The 18,619-nt window shown below is 37.4% G+C and overlaps 1 protein-coding gene across 1 annotated transcript in view; it reads left to right on the top strand.

The window, feature by feature from the left end:
- The window catches only part of LOC136835281 (trypsin-1-like), a 48,805-nt gene that overhangs the window by 11,047 nt on the left and 19,139 nt on the right, over positions 1-18,619 (top strand). Inside the window, exon 2 of the mRNA XM_067098591.1 lies at positions 7,066-7,186. Within this exon, the coding sequence (XP_066954692.1) occupies positions 7,066-7,186 (121 nt within the window). The remainder of the gene's footprint in view (positions 1-7,065; positions 7,187-18,619) is intronic.

Genomic DNA, 18,619 nt, shown 5'->3' with positions numbered 1-18,619 from the left:
TTAGTCAAGCTGCTCTCATCATGGTCAGGCACAATGGTCCTGGAAATGTTTAAGTGTGAACGACAAAAAAAAAAAAGCGCATTTAATGGCTAACCAACTCTTGAAAACCAAGTTCCTATTCATAATCAAGTTCTGAACTCTACGAAATTTAACTGCAATGTTTTCGTTTACTGACAAGTTTAGTTACAAATACTTTCAATAATTAAACTTCGCTTTATGCAGAGGCAAGCAACACAGTTATCCATTTATCATTCGATCTTACCCAGAAGTAAGTCACTAACATGCCATTGCCATCTTCAAAGCAGACCGCAAACCACCAGTCAACCTGTCATACCACTGAGTCTTGATACTGCAAACGCTTGGTCAAGGGAGAAACATTCAGCCACCCACAATAGGAACTGAGGAAAAGACCGACAAAGCGCCGGAAAGTCGCGTTACTTTAGAAATGAACAACGTTGATGCATAAAATGCGCCAATTACCTCTGAATAGTATTTTGACACTACAATTCTCAGGTCGTTCTAGAAGTCCCCGTAAAAAAGAAACTAAATAAAAACAAAAGGGTGGGTAAGGGGCATGACTAAGTTTATGACGAATTTCCAATTTACAGGGCATTACTAAACTTATGACGAATTTTAAATTTACAATCTAAAGATAATGACGAAGGCTGCTAACAAACTAACTCTCAGGTAACCATGCAAATAACTATGCAGGAACCTGATGATAAGAAATACAGACTGGCGCCCACTTCCTCGGAACCGAAGCAACTGGTGATTCTCGATCTACGTCACAATATGAAGTGACACAAAAAGCTCTAATTTAGGAAGTACTTCATTCGTTGTTTCCGGCTTAAAATACTCTAGCTCTAATATAATATTGACATTTAAACTAATTTAATCGTGTTCATTACGATCACTTCTAACTTCCTGTGTTCTATCGCCACCCCCTGCCGCAAACTTTATATTCCTATTTTGTGTCCCTATTAAGCTTTGTTCCTAAGTTGGTAGCTCATAATTCAGCTAATCACATAACAAATTAGGCTTGTCTAATCAAAGATGACTTGGTTTTATTATTATGCTCGTATTGGCATAGTAATCTAACTGAATATATATATATATATATATATATATATATATATATATATATATGTGTGTGTGTGTGTATGTATGTGTGTATATAATGTATATAAATATATATATATACATATATAATTTACTTCATATTTCTTGCATATGGATCTAAGGCTTTACAGTGAAGAGATGTATCCAAAAGTGAGAAGAATTCGAAGGGTAATGAGGAAATTGTGGCTATTACAATTACATACGTATCTGGTAAAAGTTGACAATTATATTCTATATTTATATACATGTGTGTGTATTTATGTGTATATATATATAATATATATACATATAAATATACATACATATATATATATGAGTGCGCATATATGCGTGTGTGTTTGCACTGCAAACAACTTATGTAAAGCCCTCAGACAGCACAGATAGCAGTTGCGAGTATCACTGATCGGAAAGTGGCTCTATTACAAGGTGCTGCGCTGAATACTTTGAACAGAGGGAAAATTCAGAGCAGTCATCGTACTCCTCTAAGATAAAGACAAAAATGAGCAACTAATCAAAGGCCCTTTTCAAGGGAAAGAATAGAACGGCAAGAAAAATGTCTTGACGCAACAACCGCCTTCCTTCCCTGATCATCTTCTGTGTTCTGGGAGAAAACCGGTTCTTCGTGCAGTAGATACATCTCCTTGACATTCTCGAAATATCATGTAAGACAAAGTGCATAAATTCACCGCCTCTTTCGCAAACGAAATTTTTCGGATCAGTTCTTCTCATGACTGGAGTTTCTGGTCACAAATTTCTCAGCAGTATCCACAGTCCGATGGCAACGAACTTTCTGATACGTAATTGAAATCCAGCTGGGATTTTGGTCCTCTGTTTTCAGATCTTGCAGCAATAAATGTAAAATCTGTCATGTTTCAACCATAATCCTTATCTTGAGTTGCTTTGGATTTTACAACATCTATTATTACGTTAAAACTCGAGCCTTTGTGTAATAATCAGTTTCCTAAGGAGAGTTTCGACATCGCCGACTGATATCATAGGTTCTCTGTATCAGCGAAAAGCCTGTGTTCCTTTGTAACTGAGTACCACAATAATCGAAGCAACATTTTAACAGTAAGCATTTTATAACATTACACCACGAGAAGATGTGAATAAGCACTATTTCGTATGTCTCATATATATATATATATATATATATATATATATATATATATATATATATATATATATATATATATATATATATTTGTGTGTATATATAAATATATACATATGTGTGTTTGTGTTTAACATTAAGCTGTTTCCGCTGACAGGGACTACTCCACAGGAAAAACACAAAAATCACTGGCCAATGCAGTAAACTTCCACAACACCCACTTCATACACCTATAACAAAAGGCTCGTTAGCAGTGAGTCGAACGCCTGCCACACACTGTACCACCCTCCTTTACCTCTCACACCATCTATCCAGCCATTCTAAGTGTTCCTTTCCTCCTCCCTTCTAACACTTCTGAATTATGTACTATTTTCACTGGTCTATCGTCTGTCGTCGTTTCACTTGACCATGATCATTCATCTCATAGCATGGTGAATCATTCTTTCACTACACTTACCTTTTTACCACAACTAAATATTTCCTCATTTCTCACCTTTCATTTCTTCTTGTGGCGCATGCGCTATGCATTGTTCATTTGTATTTAATATCCACACTTCACTTCAGTCAAGGAAAGGTGATTCCACCCTGGGCTTCCATAAAATCTCAGGAATTTTGATAGTTTTTTGCGAACATGCTGTTACCTTAATTCTTTCACTTATTCTGTAATTCAGCTTCTCACATCTTCTAGTCATCTATTACATCACGTTTAAATGAATCGACTGCTTCCATTCTTCCACCATCCATATTAAAATTCATTACTCCTATTATTGGCTTTCATTTACCCTTAAAACAGTATTTCTGCTAATATCTACTCTCACCTCTCTCTTCTTGCGAATATTTTCAATCTCCTCACTAGTTTCTGACGTTTCCCGTAACTATCTCAAACCAATATTATGTCAGCCACTATGTAACCCATTCATAACTAATTTTCTAATCGCACAACTTTGCACCTACGTCTGATTTCCTTTCTTTGACTTATCTAAAACATCAATCCATCTATAAAGCTTTTAAACTCTCAGAGGAACATAGCACTTCTCTAAAACCCACTTTTATGCCAAACAAATCACCTTTCTATGGCTGAAATTGTTTTGTTGCGACGCTTGATCCATTCATCCTCTTTTTTGTTAAACCATCCTTGTCTTCTTAGCAATCTTTTTGTCACCTCTCTTTCTTTACTAATCTAGTATGCTAAGAGGTGATATGTCCTTATACATCTCATTCACCTATATCACCCTTATCTTTATGCAACGAAACAGCTATTCCTCTCACCCATTCCTCCGAAGTCTCTTCCTCAGCAAACAGTACCTCATAAACCTTGCTCAGTCAGTCATTAAAACATCGCAATGTCTCTACCTTCGCATCTCAAGCTTCAAACCCTATGTTTCTCATTACTTGCACTTACCAGTCCCGTCCACGATCATTCTCCAACTATATATATATATATATATATATATGTGTGTGTGTGTGTGTGTGTGTGTAGTGTGTGTGTGTGTATTTTATTCTAAATATTTGATATTTGTTATTTGCAGTGTTGCACTTTTTACGTGGACATATGCACATACTTTCAAAATACTGATACGCTGTATGTGCGTCCATTGAAATAATGAGAATGTTAGTGTCTTTGAGGTAATACTAAATTGTGTACTTATCAAGCCGCCACACTCATATTTGCGAGAGAGAGAGAGAGAGAGAGAGAGAGAGAGAGAGAGAGAAGCCATTACAATTTCGACCTTGTCCTTGATAGCATTAGTTTTTAACTTCCGGCTCATGATCTTAAAAACAAAGATTACATTAAAAAGTGTAGGCACTGAACGCCCTTATGGTGCGTCACGAGCCACTTTCTACTTAAGGAAAATGAGTAAATTACCAAGGCGTAATAGTCATACTTTTGTTTAGTGATGACATTATCTCTACCGTCTAAATGGAGACTAACTTTCACCACTGATATTGATCAATTATCCTTGACTGTTTAGTTAAGTGCTTTTCCACCCAATTGCCTTCTGCCTTGTGAGTAACTTAATAACTTTCGTGACTGGTGATCAGCACCCATCGCTTAGAAAGATACCGTCATTTCAGCAGTTCCGATGGACAGCTAAGGAAAAAAGGCATGATCACGTATTGGCAAAGGAGCAAATTTCTTGAAAATGACAAGTTAAAGTCAATGAAGCCCATGATGAGAAAACCATAGACTCAGTCTGTTACCTCACTCATTTTTCATGTCTGTCGCTGTTGGCCCAGCGTTCGACTCTCCGAGCCGCCAATGAAGAATTAGAGGAATTTATTTCTGGTGATAGAAATTCATTTCTCGTCATAATGTGGTTCGGATTCCACAATAAGCTGTAAGTCCCGTTGCTAGGTAACCAGTTGGTTCTTAGCCACGTAAAAATAAGTCTAATCCTTCGGGCCAGCCCTAGGAGAGCTGTTAACCAGCTCAGTGGTCTGGTTAAACTAAGATATACTCTCTCTACTGCTATTCATGAATTATTGATACCGCAGTTATTCTTGTTGTCAATATAAGCAGTAGAAGTAGCCGCAGAATGTTGTTATGATACAATATAAAAATCAATTCAATCATTCTTCTAAAAATAATATGAAGCTCACTGTAAAGAGCTTGAAAAACATCACATTTGTCATGAGATATAAGTCAAATTCCGGTGAGTCCGAATATTTAGCTGCTGCTGGTAGACCTCTTACCCTGTGTGCTTTTATTCATTCATTTACATTTTTTTTTTTTTTTTGCAATTGGTGCTGTTCTCAAAATAATCATATTATTAAATATGGAATCCTATTTGAACAAAAATATGGATTTTGAGCAGAATCCACACAAAACTAAATCACAAGTTACCTTGCCTCGGCTAAATAGTAGTCTTCTTCAGTCCCAGAATTTCTAAAGAAAACTCTCTCTCTCTCTCTCTCTCTCTCTCTCTCTCTCTCTCTCTCTCTCTCTCTCTCTCTCAGCATGTGTGTTCAAGCGTAAGTAAGCTATTATAGTGAATGAACCCGATATCTCATTTATTTCTCGAATCATCAACAGGCCCATTAGGTAGTTGGATCAGTGACCGAGCGAAAGAAGAAATTTGGCTTTGTGCTGCGTATGTGAGAAAATGACTTTCCAGATTAAGATAGGTCACTGTAAGAAAGAGTTCTCAAAAGAAATGCAAAGGAAGGCAGAGAGTTCCAACATTCTGTGGGGCCAGCGGTAGGAAGGAACAATCAGGCCGGTTGGCTGAAACAAAAAACAACCACGTAACCTCTTTGGTGCAGGTGCCGTTGATTGGCAGATTCATCCCCACAACGCCATTTATGTAAAGCTCATATCTTTACGCCACATATGAAATATTATGACAAGATGAAGTAAGACAATGCAAAGATACTGAGTATTTCGATTTGCAATCGAAATGAAGAACAAAGTTATCGAATGTATTATATTTTATGCAAGTAAGTAAATACGCTGTACATTGAAAAGGCATATATAATTTTTATCATTTAACAGCAAATATATAATTATATATATATATATATATATATATATATATATATAATATATATATATATATATATATATATATATAAATTAATATATAAATTTAAAACAAAAAAGCAGCATACAGTTGTAAAGGGAAGCTGAACAGTTTCACAAAAACACGAATTCCTACATCCCCCGTGACCCATTGACATGGATTAAGACTCGTTCAACAATCTTTTCCTCACATTTTGCAATTACTGACCCCACACCTCGGCACTTACTGAATACAGATGGCTGGGTTTACATCCGCTTTGGATATGACACTGTTCAGGGTGCCATCCTCGGTAACGGGAGTTGTCATCTGACGAATAAAATTCATCGTAACAACAGGTAACCATGGCTTGCGTCTGATATAATACGGCAGTTTGTTCACAAACAGAGAGAGAGAGAGAGAGAGAGAGAGGCGCGATAAGCGCAATGTTAATTCTCTAGCTGAGGGGATAAGACCGGATATTAACAAAACACAGAAAAATGAAGATTTTATTTTAGAGTGACAGGAATGTGATTTATCAAATTGAAAGTTGTCAAGCAATAAGAGATAATTGAAAATTAAAGTTTATGACTTTATCTCTGAACCGGCATTTTCACTTTTCTCATCAATTATTATTATTATTATTATTATTATTATTATTATTATTGTAACTGGCAAAGTTGTAAATAACGAAGAGCGATGTCATCTGTACTGACCCATTCAACACTAATTATTTCCTGTTCGATATCTCTCTCTCTCTCTCTCTCTCTCTGTCTCTCTCTCTCTCTCTCTCTCTCTCTCTCTCTCTCTCTCATACAATAGACGCGCAACACCATGCTTAATATGCAGCTTGTGAGTCATGTATAAATTAAAGGTTTTATACAGTGAATGAAAGAGGTTCATTTATATGCATAAAAGCTTCCGGATTGATAAAGCGACTTTGTGATCTGATTAGGAACGGGACTGATGATTAGATAAAGTATTACTGACATGGTTCAGGAATGTAGTTGTATGTGTTACAGAACGGAAAACTGACGCCTTTATCTGTCTACCTCTGCTTTATCTGATTAGATCTGGCGGAGATGGAAAAGTCCCCACGACGAAAGTATTCGAAAACCTTATCGCTATTACATATTTTCACAAAGGTAGAATCATATACGACTGATCAACCCCACAGTAAAGAAAATCATCATTCATCAGATCATAATAACCAGTGTTATTCTGATATGAGAATATCGTCATGCAATCAGCACAGTGAGAACGATCATTAGAATTTTGAAATTGACTCAGCAAAAACTTGAAATTGGTTTGACTGTTTATCTTGTTTATTTGCAGCCGTGAAGGGAGCCCCCAAGGATGAGGAGGAAGAACAGCAGCTGGAAGCGGTGGTAAAGGATCCTGAAGGTCGAGCCATTCTCATACCGCCATCTCTAGAGCTTCTGACACGTCAAGAGGGGTGAGTAATGGAAATTCAGTATCACAATCTTACAAACGCACACACACACACACACACACACACACAAGCGCGCGCGTACCAGCAGACTCTCCTCTAGCTATAAGAAATCGAATTTGACCTTGCTATGTACTGGGGTCAATCTGCCACTCAGATTCATCTGTATTGTATATCATCAGAGTGCCAGACAAAGGCTTCATAACATCATTCCTCTTCTGGTTTTTTGGTATTGTTAGCGTGAAACCAACTGGAACCGGCGTTGAGTGAGTGATGTTTATTGCTGAAAATATATATCTTTGTGTTAAGCAAACATGCGGAACGAAATGACTAGATACTCGAGTGAAAAGTAATCAATAATCCTCATTTGAACGAAAAACTTCCGTGCGAAATGACAGCGACGAGGGAATGACGATGAGCAATGGATAATAAGTACGGCAACAGAAATGATAAAAGAGGAGAGTCATATGCTAAAGGAAGAATGAGCCCTGGATGATCATCGGGTAGATCCGTCGGAGTCGGCAGGAACCTTGACTGTCATCCACACAAGGTCGTGGAGAAAGTTTTGTTATGTGGTTAAGGAGGGAGGGGGGTATGTATATGGCAAGGGTCCCTTTGCGGCCTCTCATATCCCGTTTTTCTCATTTCAACAGCCGAAGTGGCTTATATTCCCGCCCTACTACCCCCAAACTCCAACCGGATCAACCGCAACATTATGTTTAGCCCCAAAAGGAAGGAACGATCGAAAGTCCCCTTGTATCGTGGGATAATACAACAGTCCCACAGTGGGATGGGTGTCAAATGTGGGGCATGCCCTGATACTGGTTTAGATTAAGCCAGCCTTATGCCAACACGACCCATGCCCATGGGCCCATGTGTGGTAAGTGCGATAAGACGTGAAAAGTATGAAGCTTGGCATGGACCTCCGGACGCTTTCGAACCAACAGAGGCGAAGACCTGACTCTATCTGCCGAAATCTGATACTTCCTGCTGAGGAAAGATAAGATTAAAATCTGTTTCATTTACGGCTCCCGATATTAAATATCGCTTCTAGGTGTAAAGTTTGGTGCTCCTCCCTGCGCTTCAGTGGCTGGTTATAATCTTGTCTCGACTCTCTCAATTGGTTCCTCAACAAAATAAATGTTTACTAGAAAGCCATGTGTATATAGTAACATGATTCTTATTCCATTTATTTATATCCATAACTACAGTGCAAAATGTCTCCCACAGCCTCAAAAATATATCCACGAGCAAAAATAACTTTATGTGTTTACCCTAAGAAAAATAGTGATCTGTAATTCTGCCAAATCTAAAACGATCGATCATGCCACAGAGGAAAAGAAACCATTGAGATGCCAAAGGTTTATCTTATCTTGTAACTGACATTTTTCCCAGCTTCTTGCAGATATCCCACTTTCCAGGTGGATTTTTCTGTAATCAGTTACATTAATTTATGGTATACATTATGAACAAGTCATATACATATCATATATATATATATATATATATATATATATATATATATATATATATATATATATATATATATATATATATATATATATATATACATATATATATATATATATATATATATATATCATCTGTATATATAATATGTATATACAAAGTATATAATATATATATACATATATATAATATATATATTTATATATATACATATATACATATATATATATTGTTATGTGTGGTCTTGGTTGATCATGTATTATTCAATTTACGTAATTTTTGGCCCTGCAAACCAGGAATTACACGTAACCTGCCACTTGAAGCCAAAGTGCCTCAAAGAACCAGTCGTTAGTGTGCTTAAAGGTCGCCAGTTGAGGGTAATTAACCTTAACAAAAATATTTGAGATGAATTTTGATTTTTAAACGCAGCAGTTTCTTCCAAACATTCGGACATGAGAGCATACAAAGCATCGAGATTTAACCTGATTTTGCTTTCAATCCTGGAGTATTTGCTGGAATAACGGGGTTGAAGCTCACATATAATAATTGGGCTTAATCTGAGACTGTAAACACATATACCTAAGGGGGTGGCTGAAGAAAACAAAGAAATGCAGGAAATACAGAAAAAGATAAAAGAATGGTAAGTTTTGAACAAAAAGCGACTTTACCCTTGGACGAGCGTTGTGCGCACCAACACCGCCCGAGCGGAGTCTTCACATAGTGTTCTTCTTCCACTAATATAATAATAGACAAAGAAAGGAGAAAGAGGCCCCGTCGGACATGTGGTCTCTCCGAATGCTCCAGTCTCTCTGTAGTTCCCTGACCGGCCTGGGTCAAAACAGGCCTACAGTCATACCTTTGGGCATCTACGCTCTGTTAAAAACATTCGCCACGAGAGACAGGTAGAAAGGAAAAAAGGACTTTAGGACCACCTATTTTTAAGGCTGATATGGGAATTTTCCTATAGGGGAAAATGGCTAAATGCTACCTATCCTTTTCAACGGACGTTAAAGTTTGAACTGAAGACGCTCTAATGCGGACAAAGCAATTTCCTGTCTTGATCAGGCTGATACTACTATCCCTAAATGTTCGAGGGCGAACAGCGTAAATATTTATAAAAAATATATATATATATATATATATATATATATATATATATATATATATATATATAATTTAATTTATATATTTACACTAGTATGTATATACAGTACACTTGTATGTGTATATATTATATACACATATTGCCAGAGAATTAACCAAGCGTCATGAAAAAAACGTAATTTCCCCCAAACATGGACGACAGATGAGTGAAACTAAATATAATCAAAACTGTCTGCCGACAGCATCTTCACGGGAAGATATGAACAGCTCGAGAAGGAATAATAAGCGTCTTATTTACCTTCTCCTATATCAACCAGGAAAGACTAATAGACCCGTTAGAACAACCAAAGCCGAGCGGAGGACATTGCCTCTCCTCACTTAAACAAAGATTGTGTTTGTCTTACTTTTTCTTTACTTTTTTGAGCCGCCATTAACTTTCTCATGTACCAATAGACGGTCCGTTTGCAATTCAGCGCCTTGCTTGTGGTTGGGAAAATCTTTAGAGTTGCGAGGCACTGCTTTTTTTCTGTTTGATCTGTTCTGTGTGTGTCTGTATGCGTCTGTGTGAGTTTTCGTTCTGTAAACTGCTATATAATCTGTCCTACTGGTATAATACACTGACAGTAAAGCCATTTATCTACATGGATATTGACCACCAAGGTACTGTAGTAGATCAGTGGCAGAAGGATTCTGATGACCTGAGCGAAATAAAGTTTTCTACTTCCTTTCGTAAATATGATAAAAAATGTACAAAAACACACTTATGTAAAACCATAAACACCCTCTCTCTCTCTCTCTCTCTTCCTCGAACACACAAGCACATACATACATACATACATATATATATATATATATATATATATATATATATATATATATATATATATATATATATATATATATATACACAATATAAATATATATATATGTATGTATGTATGTATCTATATACACTGTATATATTACAGGTGTGTATGTTTGTATGCCATCAACTAATGGACAAATTTTCTTTTAGTAAAGATCATCGTCGATGACCTTCGTTGTTGTGACGCCAGTCTGACATAAAACCAACCAAATTTACGTTACCAAGTGAAGCTAAAATGCATAGATATAAAAAATGCAAAGAGAAAAGATCAGGAACGCTGTTTGTAATAGTGACTACAAAGTACCTCCCTGAAGTGCCCAGAATATTGGCATAGATGATCCGCCTGGCAGATCACGCAGTGTTCCTTACTGCTGGTCGCTCCCTCTCTCCATTTTCTCACTTCTGACTTATTGCTTACCTTCTTTTCTCCTGTTTTTAAAGAGATTTCCTGATTTTTTTTTATTTTGTCTTTCATCGAATTTCCTCATCTCCTTTGCCACTTTTTTTTTTATTTTCCTTCTTCGCTGAAGTTCTTCTGAACCCTTGCACATATTTATTTTCTCTAGTTATTATGGAGAGATGAATCAAGTGGTTGGTTTTGCACCGCTACCAAGAACTCCCAGCAGCTCTCTCTCAACTGTGAGACAAACTGCTAACGCTAAGGAGAAAAGAAAACGCCAAGTTAAGCGCTCAAGACACGAGCGTTAAGAGAGAACCTTAATGCGTTGCGGTAACGGGAGAAACATGCTTTGGGGAAACTGACACGAAGGAGGAGACACTACATCTATTTCCAGGGGAGAAGGGCTGCAGCCCCAGGCCAGTCATCCCGTCAGCGAACCAGATGGCAGAAGAAATCTCATAGTAAATAACTGTGCGAAATATTGCTTAAGTGGTGTCTCTGAGGCCACACTGCTTTCTATCTGCTGTATTTTTTCGAGAAGTAGCTGGACAGAGCGATAAGACCTCTCCTGACCAACTTGATAAGTGGTGGAATTTTTTTTTTTTTTATTTAAATCGTCGTTCCATTTTTCAATTCAAATTAGGATGAAGCTTTTAAAAAATATCAGTAAAGTTTTTTTTTTACCATTTTCAGCTGGAAATAAAAGAAACGTACTGGTAACTTTCATATAAATGCTTGGAATTTCATTAGATGACTCATAGCATGTTTATACCCTTCGTTACACTTTCGAGGGTTATGAACTTCAAATATAGGGAAATGGCTAAAAATAACGTTGAGAAACGTAAAATGACGTTTTCTTTAAGAGAAGTGTCAATTTATGTGCACCATCACATATATAAAATAACCATATGCATAATTGGAAAAAATTATAAAAACGAACACAGATTAGAATCTTACCGCAAGAACTTTTAACAAACTTTACTCCTACAGTTGGTAAAGAATTTATGTCCAAAACGATATCATACTGATTGAGTAATGCGCCTTCCACCCTCAGCACTGGTAAATTTATAAACGTACATTTCCTGGGAAATCAATCTTTCATTCTTCATGGCAAATATAAAGCAACTTTACCGCCGTTACTGTATTTGCGTAAAATACTCATAAGAGTAACATTTCCAATGCTAGAATAATATATTTAGAATTCCGCCAGATGCATCGTATATAGCTTATGAGAGAGAGAGAGAGAGAGAGAGAGAGAGAGAGAGAGAGAGAGAAATAGGCTAATGACATGCGAAAATATTATCGCAATTGTATCGCGCCGAGGGATTTAAACAAAGTTCAGGGCGTCTCCGGTCATGCTTTTTCCTTTGCTAACGTACTCAATACCATCAACAGATTTTCAATAGAAATATTTCCTCTTAGAACATTTTTACTTATCAGTGGGTCTCTCTCTCTCTCTCTCTCTCTCTCTCTCTCTCTCTCTCTCTCTCTCTCTCTCTCGTATTTACATTGAAAACGCTATCGTGTGTTTATTTTTCATGCCGTTTACTTCAGCTTACTTTGAAGAACAATGAATGAGCGTACAAGGCTGCAATAAAGTCCAGAGTATGAAAAATCTTCGCGCATGAGCAAAAATGTCAGATAAGGCATCAGGCGGGATGTTCTTTTCTTTTTCATCCGTCCTCATGACTGTCATAGCCCATAAAGAATCCCTCCCCGAATCTGCAATAAAACTCGCGCTGAACCAAAGCTTTTCAAACCTCGGAGCTCTTGGGATTCACGAGTATGTATTAAACATTCACTTCTGTAACGCTAGCATGCAGACAAATCGTCACTGGAAGTGAATGAATATACGGCAATGTACATAACTTTTTTATAATGAATATTTATTCTTATATTCTTTTTAAAAAATCCGCACTTTTTTCGTGCGTAAAGTTGGTCTTCAGGCTCCTTTCAGAAGTGCAAGTAACACCTTCAGGAGAAATTAGAAACCACCTCAAGACACTGTGACCTAAATCTGAGCTCAGGGCATGTGTTACTAGGATGGTTTTCTGGAGGGGAGCAAAGGACATGCCCTTTCAGTAGGACTCAATGCAGCAATGTCAATAATATTTTGTATACAATTGTCACCCGACATTATCGGAATGTGCGATTGGATTTTATTCCTTAGGTAGAATAAAATCAGTAGTATGCACAGATATATATATATATACATATATATATATATATATATATATATATATATATATACCATACATATATATATATACATATATACAGTATGTATACACATATATAAGTATGTATATATATATATATATATATATATATATATAAGAAGAAGAGAATTATGGTTTGTTTGTAATATATTAAGGCGTTCCTGAAACTAGCTATAGCCCCGACACTGCACGTCTTTGGGCGTTTATCACGCCTTACCAATCGATAACTGCCATCGCGGGAAGTTCATTATAATAATATGATGTTGATTTCAATAATCCGCTTCCTTTTTCGAGAAGCTCTGTAGAAGATTTTCCCAAAAATGAGAGAGAGAGAGAGAGAGAGAGAGAGAGAGAGAGATAGAGAGAGAGTCTTACTAACTAGTAATTCAGAGACTTAGCGACACGTTTCCTGGCAGTTGCAATCATTACCTTCACTAGCTCTGTGTCTGAGAGATTTTGACCAGTCGCCCCGTTCTAACTCAAACAATATCCGGCAGTTCGTTTTGACTAATTAATTCCAAGATAAACATAAGTCTCTCTCTCTCTCTCTCTCTCTCTCTCTCTCTCTCTCTCTCTCTCTCTCTCTGGATCTGCTACCCATGCATTCCCTCTGCTATTTAGGTCGCGATGGACCACCATTTTAATTAGCTTTCCTTAGCCCCAAAAAGTAGCAAGTCATTGCAAGAGCTCTCTCAACTCCTTTTTATCTTGTACTTGAAATGAAATCAGTAAATTAAGAACAGTTTCTCTCTATCTCTCTCTCCAGTATAGAACAGAGGATAATAGCAATCCATTAAGACTCTGCCCCTGAAATTTAGAGCTGCCGGGTGACTGAAATCTCCCATTTATTTGGGATTTGCAGTTTAATTCTGGATTGCACTTCTAAAGTTGCAGAGGATCATTTCGTTTTTTATGAAGGTGACACACATGACGAAATTATCAAACTTGTCTTTCGTTCAAACTGTCCTCAATTTATTGATACCAAATATTTACTTTTTGTTTTTAAACCCTTAGGCAACTCAGCCTGGTTTCGCGCGAAAAAATGCTAAAACCACATGTGCTTTCTCATCTCTCTCTCTCTCTCTCTCTCTCTCTCTCTCTCTCTCTCTCTCTCTCTCTCTCTCTCTCTCTCTCTTCATTCGAAGAATGAACTTTCACATTTACTATTTGTCTGAAAATTTTAAGAAAGCTTTAACACTCGTGGAAAATCTCCCTTGGAAATGAGAAAATTATGTAGGTCGTGTATAAAGTAAACAAAATCTAATTGTAACACGAAGGGTTCAGACTTTCATGCAGCACCTCTTTCTCTCTCTCGTTTCCTTCATTCAGGCTGCTGCTAAGCAATGTTGTCGGGAGTCTTACTGACGGCTATAACCTTAAGGGGTGCTACTTTGGCTTGTCATCTACGCGTCACCTACTCCGGGGTACTATACTAAAACACAGTTTAGTGTGCTAAACATGGCGAAAGTTCCTTGGGACGCCGTGTTTAGTGCTAGCCCCTCGGGGAACAAAGTGTTATATACACCCATTTCTATATTGTGCTGTCGACACATTACATTAGTAAATGATATCTTCGTGCGGCCGTCTGGTTTACATTTACCACACGGTGTTCAGTACTAGCACCTCGGAGCAGGTGACGCGTGGATAACAAGCCAAAGTAGCACCTCATAAGATTCTGGACGACACGTTAATCCATTTCATGACGAAGTGTTTTCGATGTCCATGATTCAGTTTCTCAGACTTGTTATAGTTTTTTTTTTTTTTCCGTACGTGAAGTGAGTGTCATAATGCCTTTTTAAGAAAGGGCCATGTTCTTTGGGGTTTTAGATAAATCTAAAACTGATGCAGAGGATTTTGTTGTTGAGGAAGGGAAAAACTCTGGGTCTAGAACATAACTTTTAATTCCCTTATAGTTTAATTCACCTTTGGAAGATTTGTGAAATGCAGTTCACAATAGTTACGTTGTGACAGCGTTGTCATACTTGAATGATTGATTGGTATCTGCGAATTGGCGTTACAACATCTGAGGTCATCAATGCTGAAAGTGTGATTTTATAAGAATAACGTCGAAGCTTTGATGGCGTCCGTTATGCCGCTTATTTTGCTAGAACACTAATGAGGCACACAACCAAACGCCCTTATTGAACCCAGAATGATTCTGTGTATGGGAATATGGAGACAATAAAAAAGGATAAGTATATTTTAGTGTAACCAGATCACTGAGCTGATTAACAGCTCTCCTAGGGCTAGCCCGAAGGATTAGATTTATTTTACGTGGCTAAGAACCAACTGGTTACCTAGCAACGGGATCTACAGCTTATTGTGGAATCCGAGCCACATTATGACGAGAAATGAATTTCTATAACCAGAAATGAATACCTCTTATTCTTCATTGGCCGGTCTAAGGAGACAATAAAACGGGAACACTGAAGCATTCACAGAAATCCTTTGCTTGAATGGTCGATGGAGGGTGATATCCAGATGATATCGGATTAGACAGCTTTTGTGCAAGGCATCATCAGCCTGGCATGAATATTTCAGAGCTGCAGGGAGGAAAGAGGAATGGCAAAATGAGTGACGACATGACGTACCCATAAGCCCAGTGCTGAATGACATGCTAAGTTAAGTATACCTTAGTTTTACCAGATCACTGAGCTGATTAGCAGCTCTCCTAGGGCTGGCCCGAAGGATTAGAGTTATTTAACGTGGCTAAGAACCAAGTGGTTGCCAACAGCAGTACCCTACAACTTGTTGTGGAATCCAAACCACATTATAGCGAGAAATGATTTCTATCACCGAAATAAATTCCTCTAACACTTCATCAGCCGGCCGGAGACTCGAACTCGGGCCTAGAGAGTGCTAGTCCACAGCTCTACCGACTCCCCCAACGAAGAGCTAGAATGACATGCTAAATTTAGACCTTGCTTTCATCGGTCTCCTTACACGAAATCATATGTCTAGTAGCATCTCTCTCTCTCTCTCTCTCTCTCTCTCTCTCTCTCTCTCTCTCTCTCTCTCTCTCTCTCTCATACACATCATAATCGTTTTTCTTTTTTTTCCATCCTGAGAGACAGACTGATAGCAAAAAAGATGGGCACAAAATGTATAAACATAATGAATTACGAAAGTTCTCAAACTAAAACATGATTCAGAGACCATTATCCTTCGCCTCAACAAAACTAAACAAATAATCAAGTACGAAGAATAAATAAAATAAGCAACAGAAATAGAAAACGAGTCAATAGACGGACTTGGGCAAATTATACAGTGAACGCGCCGCTTACCTTACAAGTACTGTAATTGTCAAGATTGCCTCGCATCGGTTAACAAACAAATAAGCAAACGCGTGTGTCTAACAGTAAATTTTCTTCCTAAACCAATAGTGAATTTCCATCCTTCCTGACCTTAAAACCTTGTAACCGCGAAGTGCACCCTCGTGTTCACCGAATGAAGGGGCTACCAGTCTCTTCCCTTCTTTAATAGGGTACACTGTCTTTGTTGCTGATACTGCATAAGCGGCTTCCATGACTAATGCTATTGTCTACGCTACGGTCACTACAATTTTGAGATTATGCTGTCTCCATATGAACCTCTACTCAGTTGGAAATGGCTTATAATTATTATCAGTGCTGACTAGTTCCTTACGAAGGCACACTCGCGTGATAAGCTAACCTATAGACAAATCAGCAAATAAATTTCATAGACAAAAACAATTCCTGTGGAAAGAAGGTAGATGGTATTTCAATTATACTTAAAAGCCCTGTCCATACCTCCTCCATCTGTAAGCGAAAAAACGAAAAGGTAACGGAAATTTGTGGCCATACTTATGGCTCCGTCAAAGAATATGGTATTTTAGGCCTGCTAAACCGGTTATCCTTAAAATGCTTAGCGGAATGTTAAACCATAGACTAATAGGAATACACTTTATATGAGAGACAAGGACACGCTGTGTTGATAAACTATGCCATGACTTTCATTTTCTATAAAATAGTTGCTCGTATTGATGACTCATTTTGAGATGTTGGTAATTGTCGATGCCGAACATCCGGATAGAAAGGTAATATGATAACTTAAACAATAGGAAACATAACAGGGCACAAACGATTTGATGCTATTCTACTTTCATGTAAGACCCTCTGTCAACTACTAATATTTATTTTCATCATCAGCAGTTAATGGAATATTAGGAAGGTGTCATTAATAGCTCACGTTCTCTAACCTCAGACATGTTACCATTATATATATATATACACATACATATCCATTATATATGTACAAATATATATACAGTATATATATACATATATATATTCATATTTATATATATATATATATATATATATATATATATATATAAGATGTTTTATATTCAATTGTCAAAAAATGGTAAAAATCACAACTATTCGCAATGAATGAACGAGTGAGTTCTCAGAGTTCGCGTTTAAAGTTAAGTAACTGTTGATGATCTACATCGGATTGTAAAATGAGAAACTTTAATTGTATTAGTTACAACAACATTCACCAAGGCTGAAAGATATTTCTGAACCATAATGACAGGAAACACGAGTATCTGATGAATACGATGAATAAAACAAAACAAAGCAGACGCATACAAGGCTTTGTACCACGCCAGCTCTCCAAGCCGCCAGCTTTTCCAGGTATCCAAATGTCTGTAACCGACGATATTTTGGGAGATGGGGCACTCTGAGGAGGAAGACGGATAATGATTCAGGACATGGGAGTAGCCAAGATATTAACTTGAAAACAGGCTGAGCAAAGATTTATCTTCGCACAAATTTAATATTAAGTTTATATAAGGTACAGTTCTTTTTTGTAATTACAGAACGTGTAGTGTAGTTTTTTTTTCTTGTGGGCTGTAGTCTAGTTGCCATTTCTCTCCTTCTCCACGCCCATAATTAAGTATGTCAAGAACAAATAAGACCACGATTTGGGAGAGCTGGAACAGCTGCTCGGACCAAAATAGACTGCTTGATATGTATTGAATTACACTGCAACCACTGCACTCTCTGTAAATTAACTACAAAGGAAGGGCCCTTACTGCTGCTCGCATGGTTTGTTAGATTATTTGATCATCAAATTACTTACAGCGTCACAGCAACAACACATCAAGTGAAGATGTCAATAAAAAGAAAACAAAATCTTCCGAGTAATGCTTCAGTTCCCACAATTGCGATCAAAACAGATGCATTTTCAGTCCCTCTCTGAACACTCATCAGCACTTATAACGTCCTTAATCGCCACTGATTACAACTTTTGGATTTCCTCCAGCTGCCATTAGCCATAATACCATCATACTCAAGCGCTAAAGAAATTCTGGAGCCATTGTAATGAGAAACGGTTTCAAAGCAGGAAGGCGTCGC

Source organism: Macrobrachium rosenbergii, chromosome 55 (genome assembly GCF_040412425.1).
Source record: "Macrobrachium rosenbergii isolate ZJJX-2024 chromosome 55, ASM4041242v1, whole genome shotgun sequence".
Taxonomy (NCBI): domain Eukaryota; kingdom Metazoa; phylum Arthropoda; class Malacostraca; order Decapoda; family Palaemonidae; genus Macrobrachium; species Macrobrachium rosenbergii.
The sequence above is the reverse complement of the archived record's forward strand: the minus strand, read 5'-3'. Positions and strand labels throughout refer to the sequence as shown.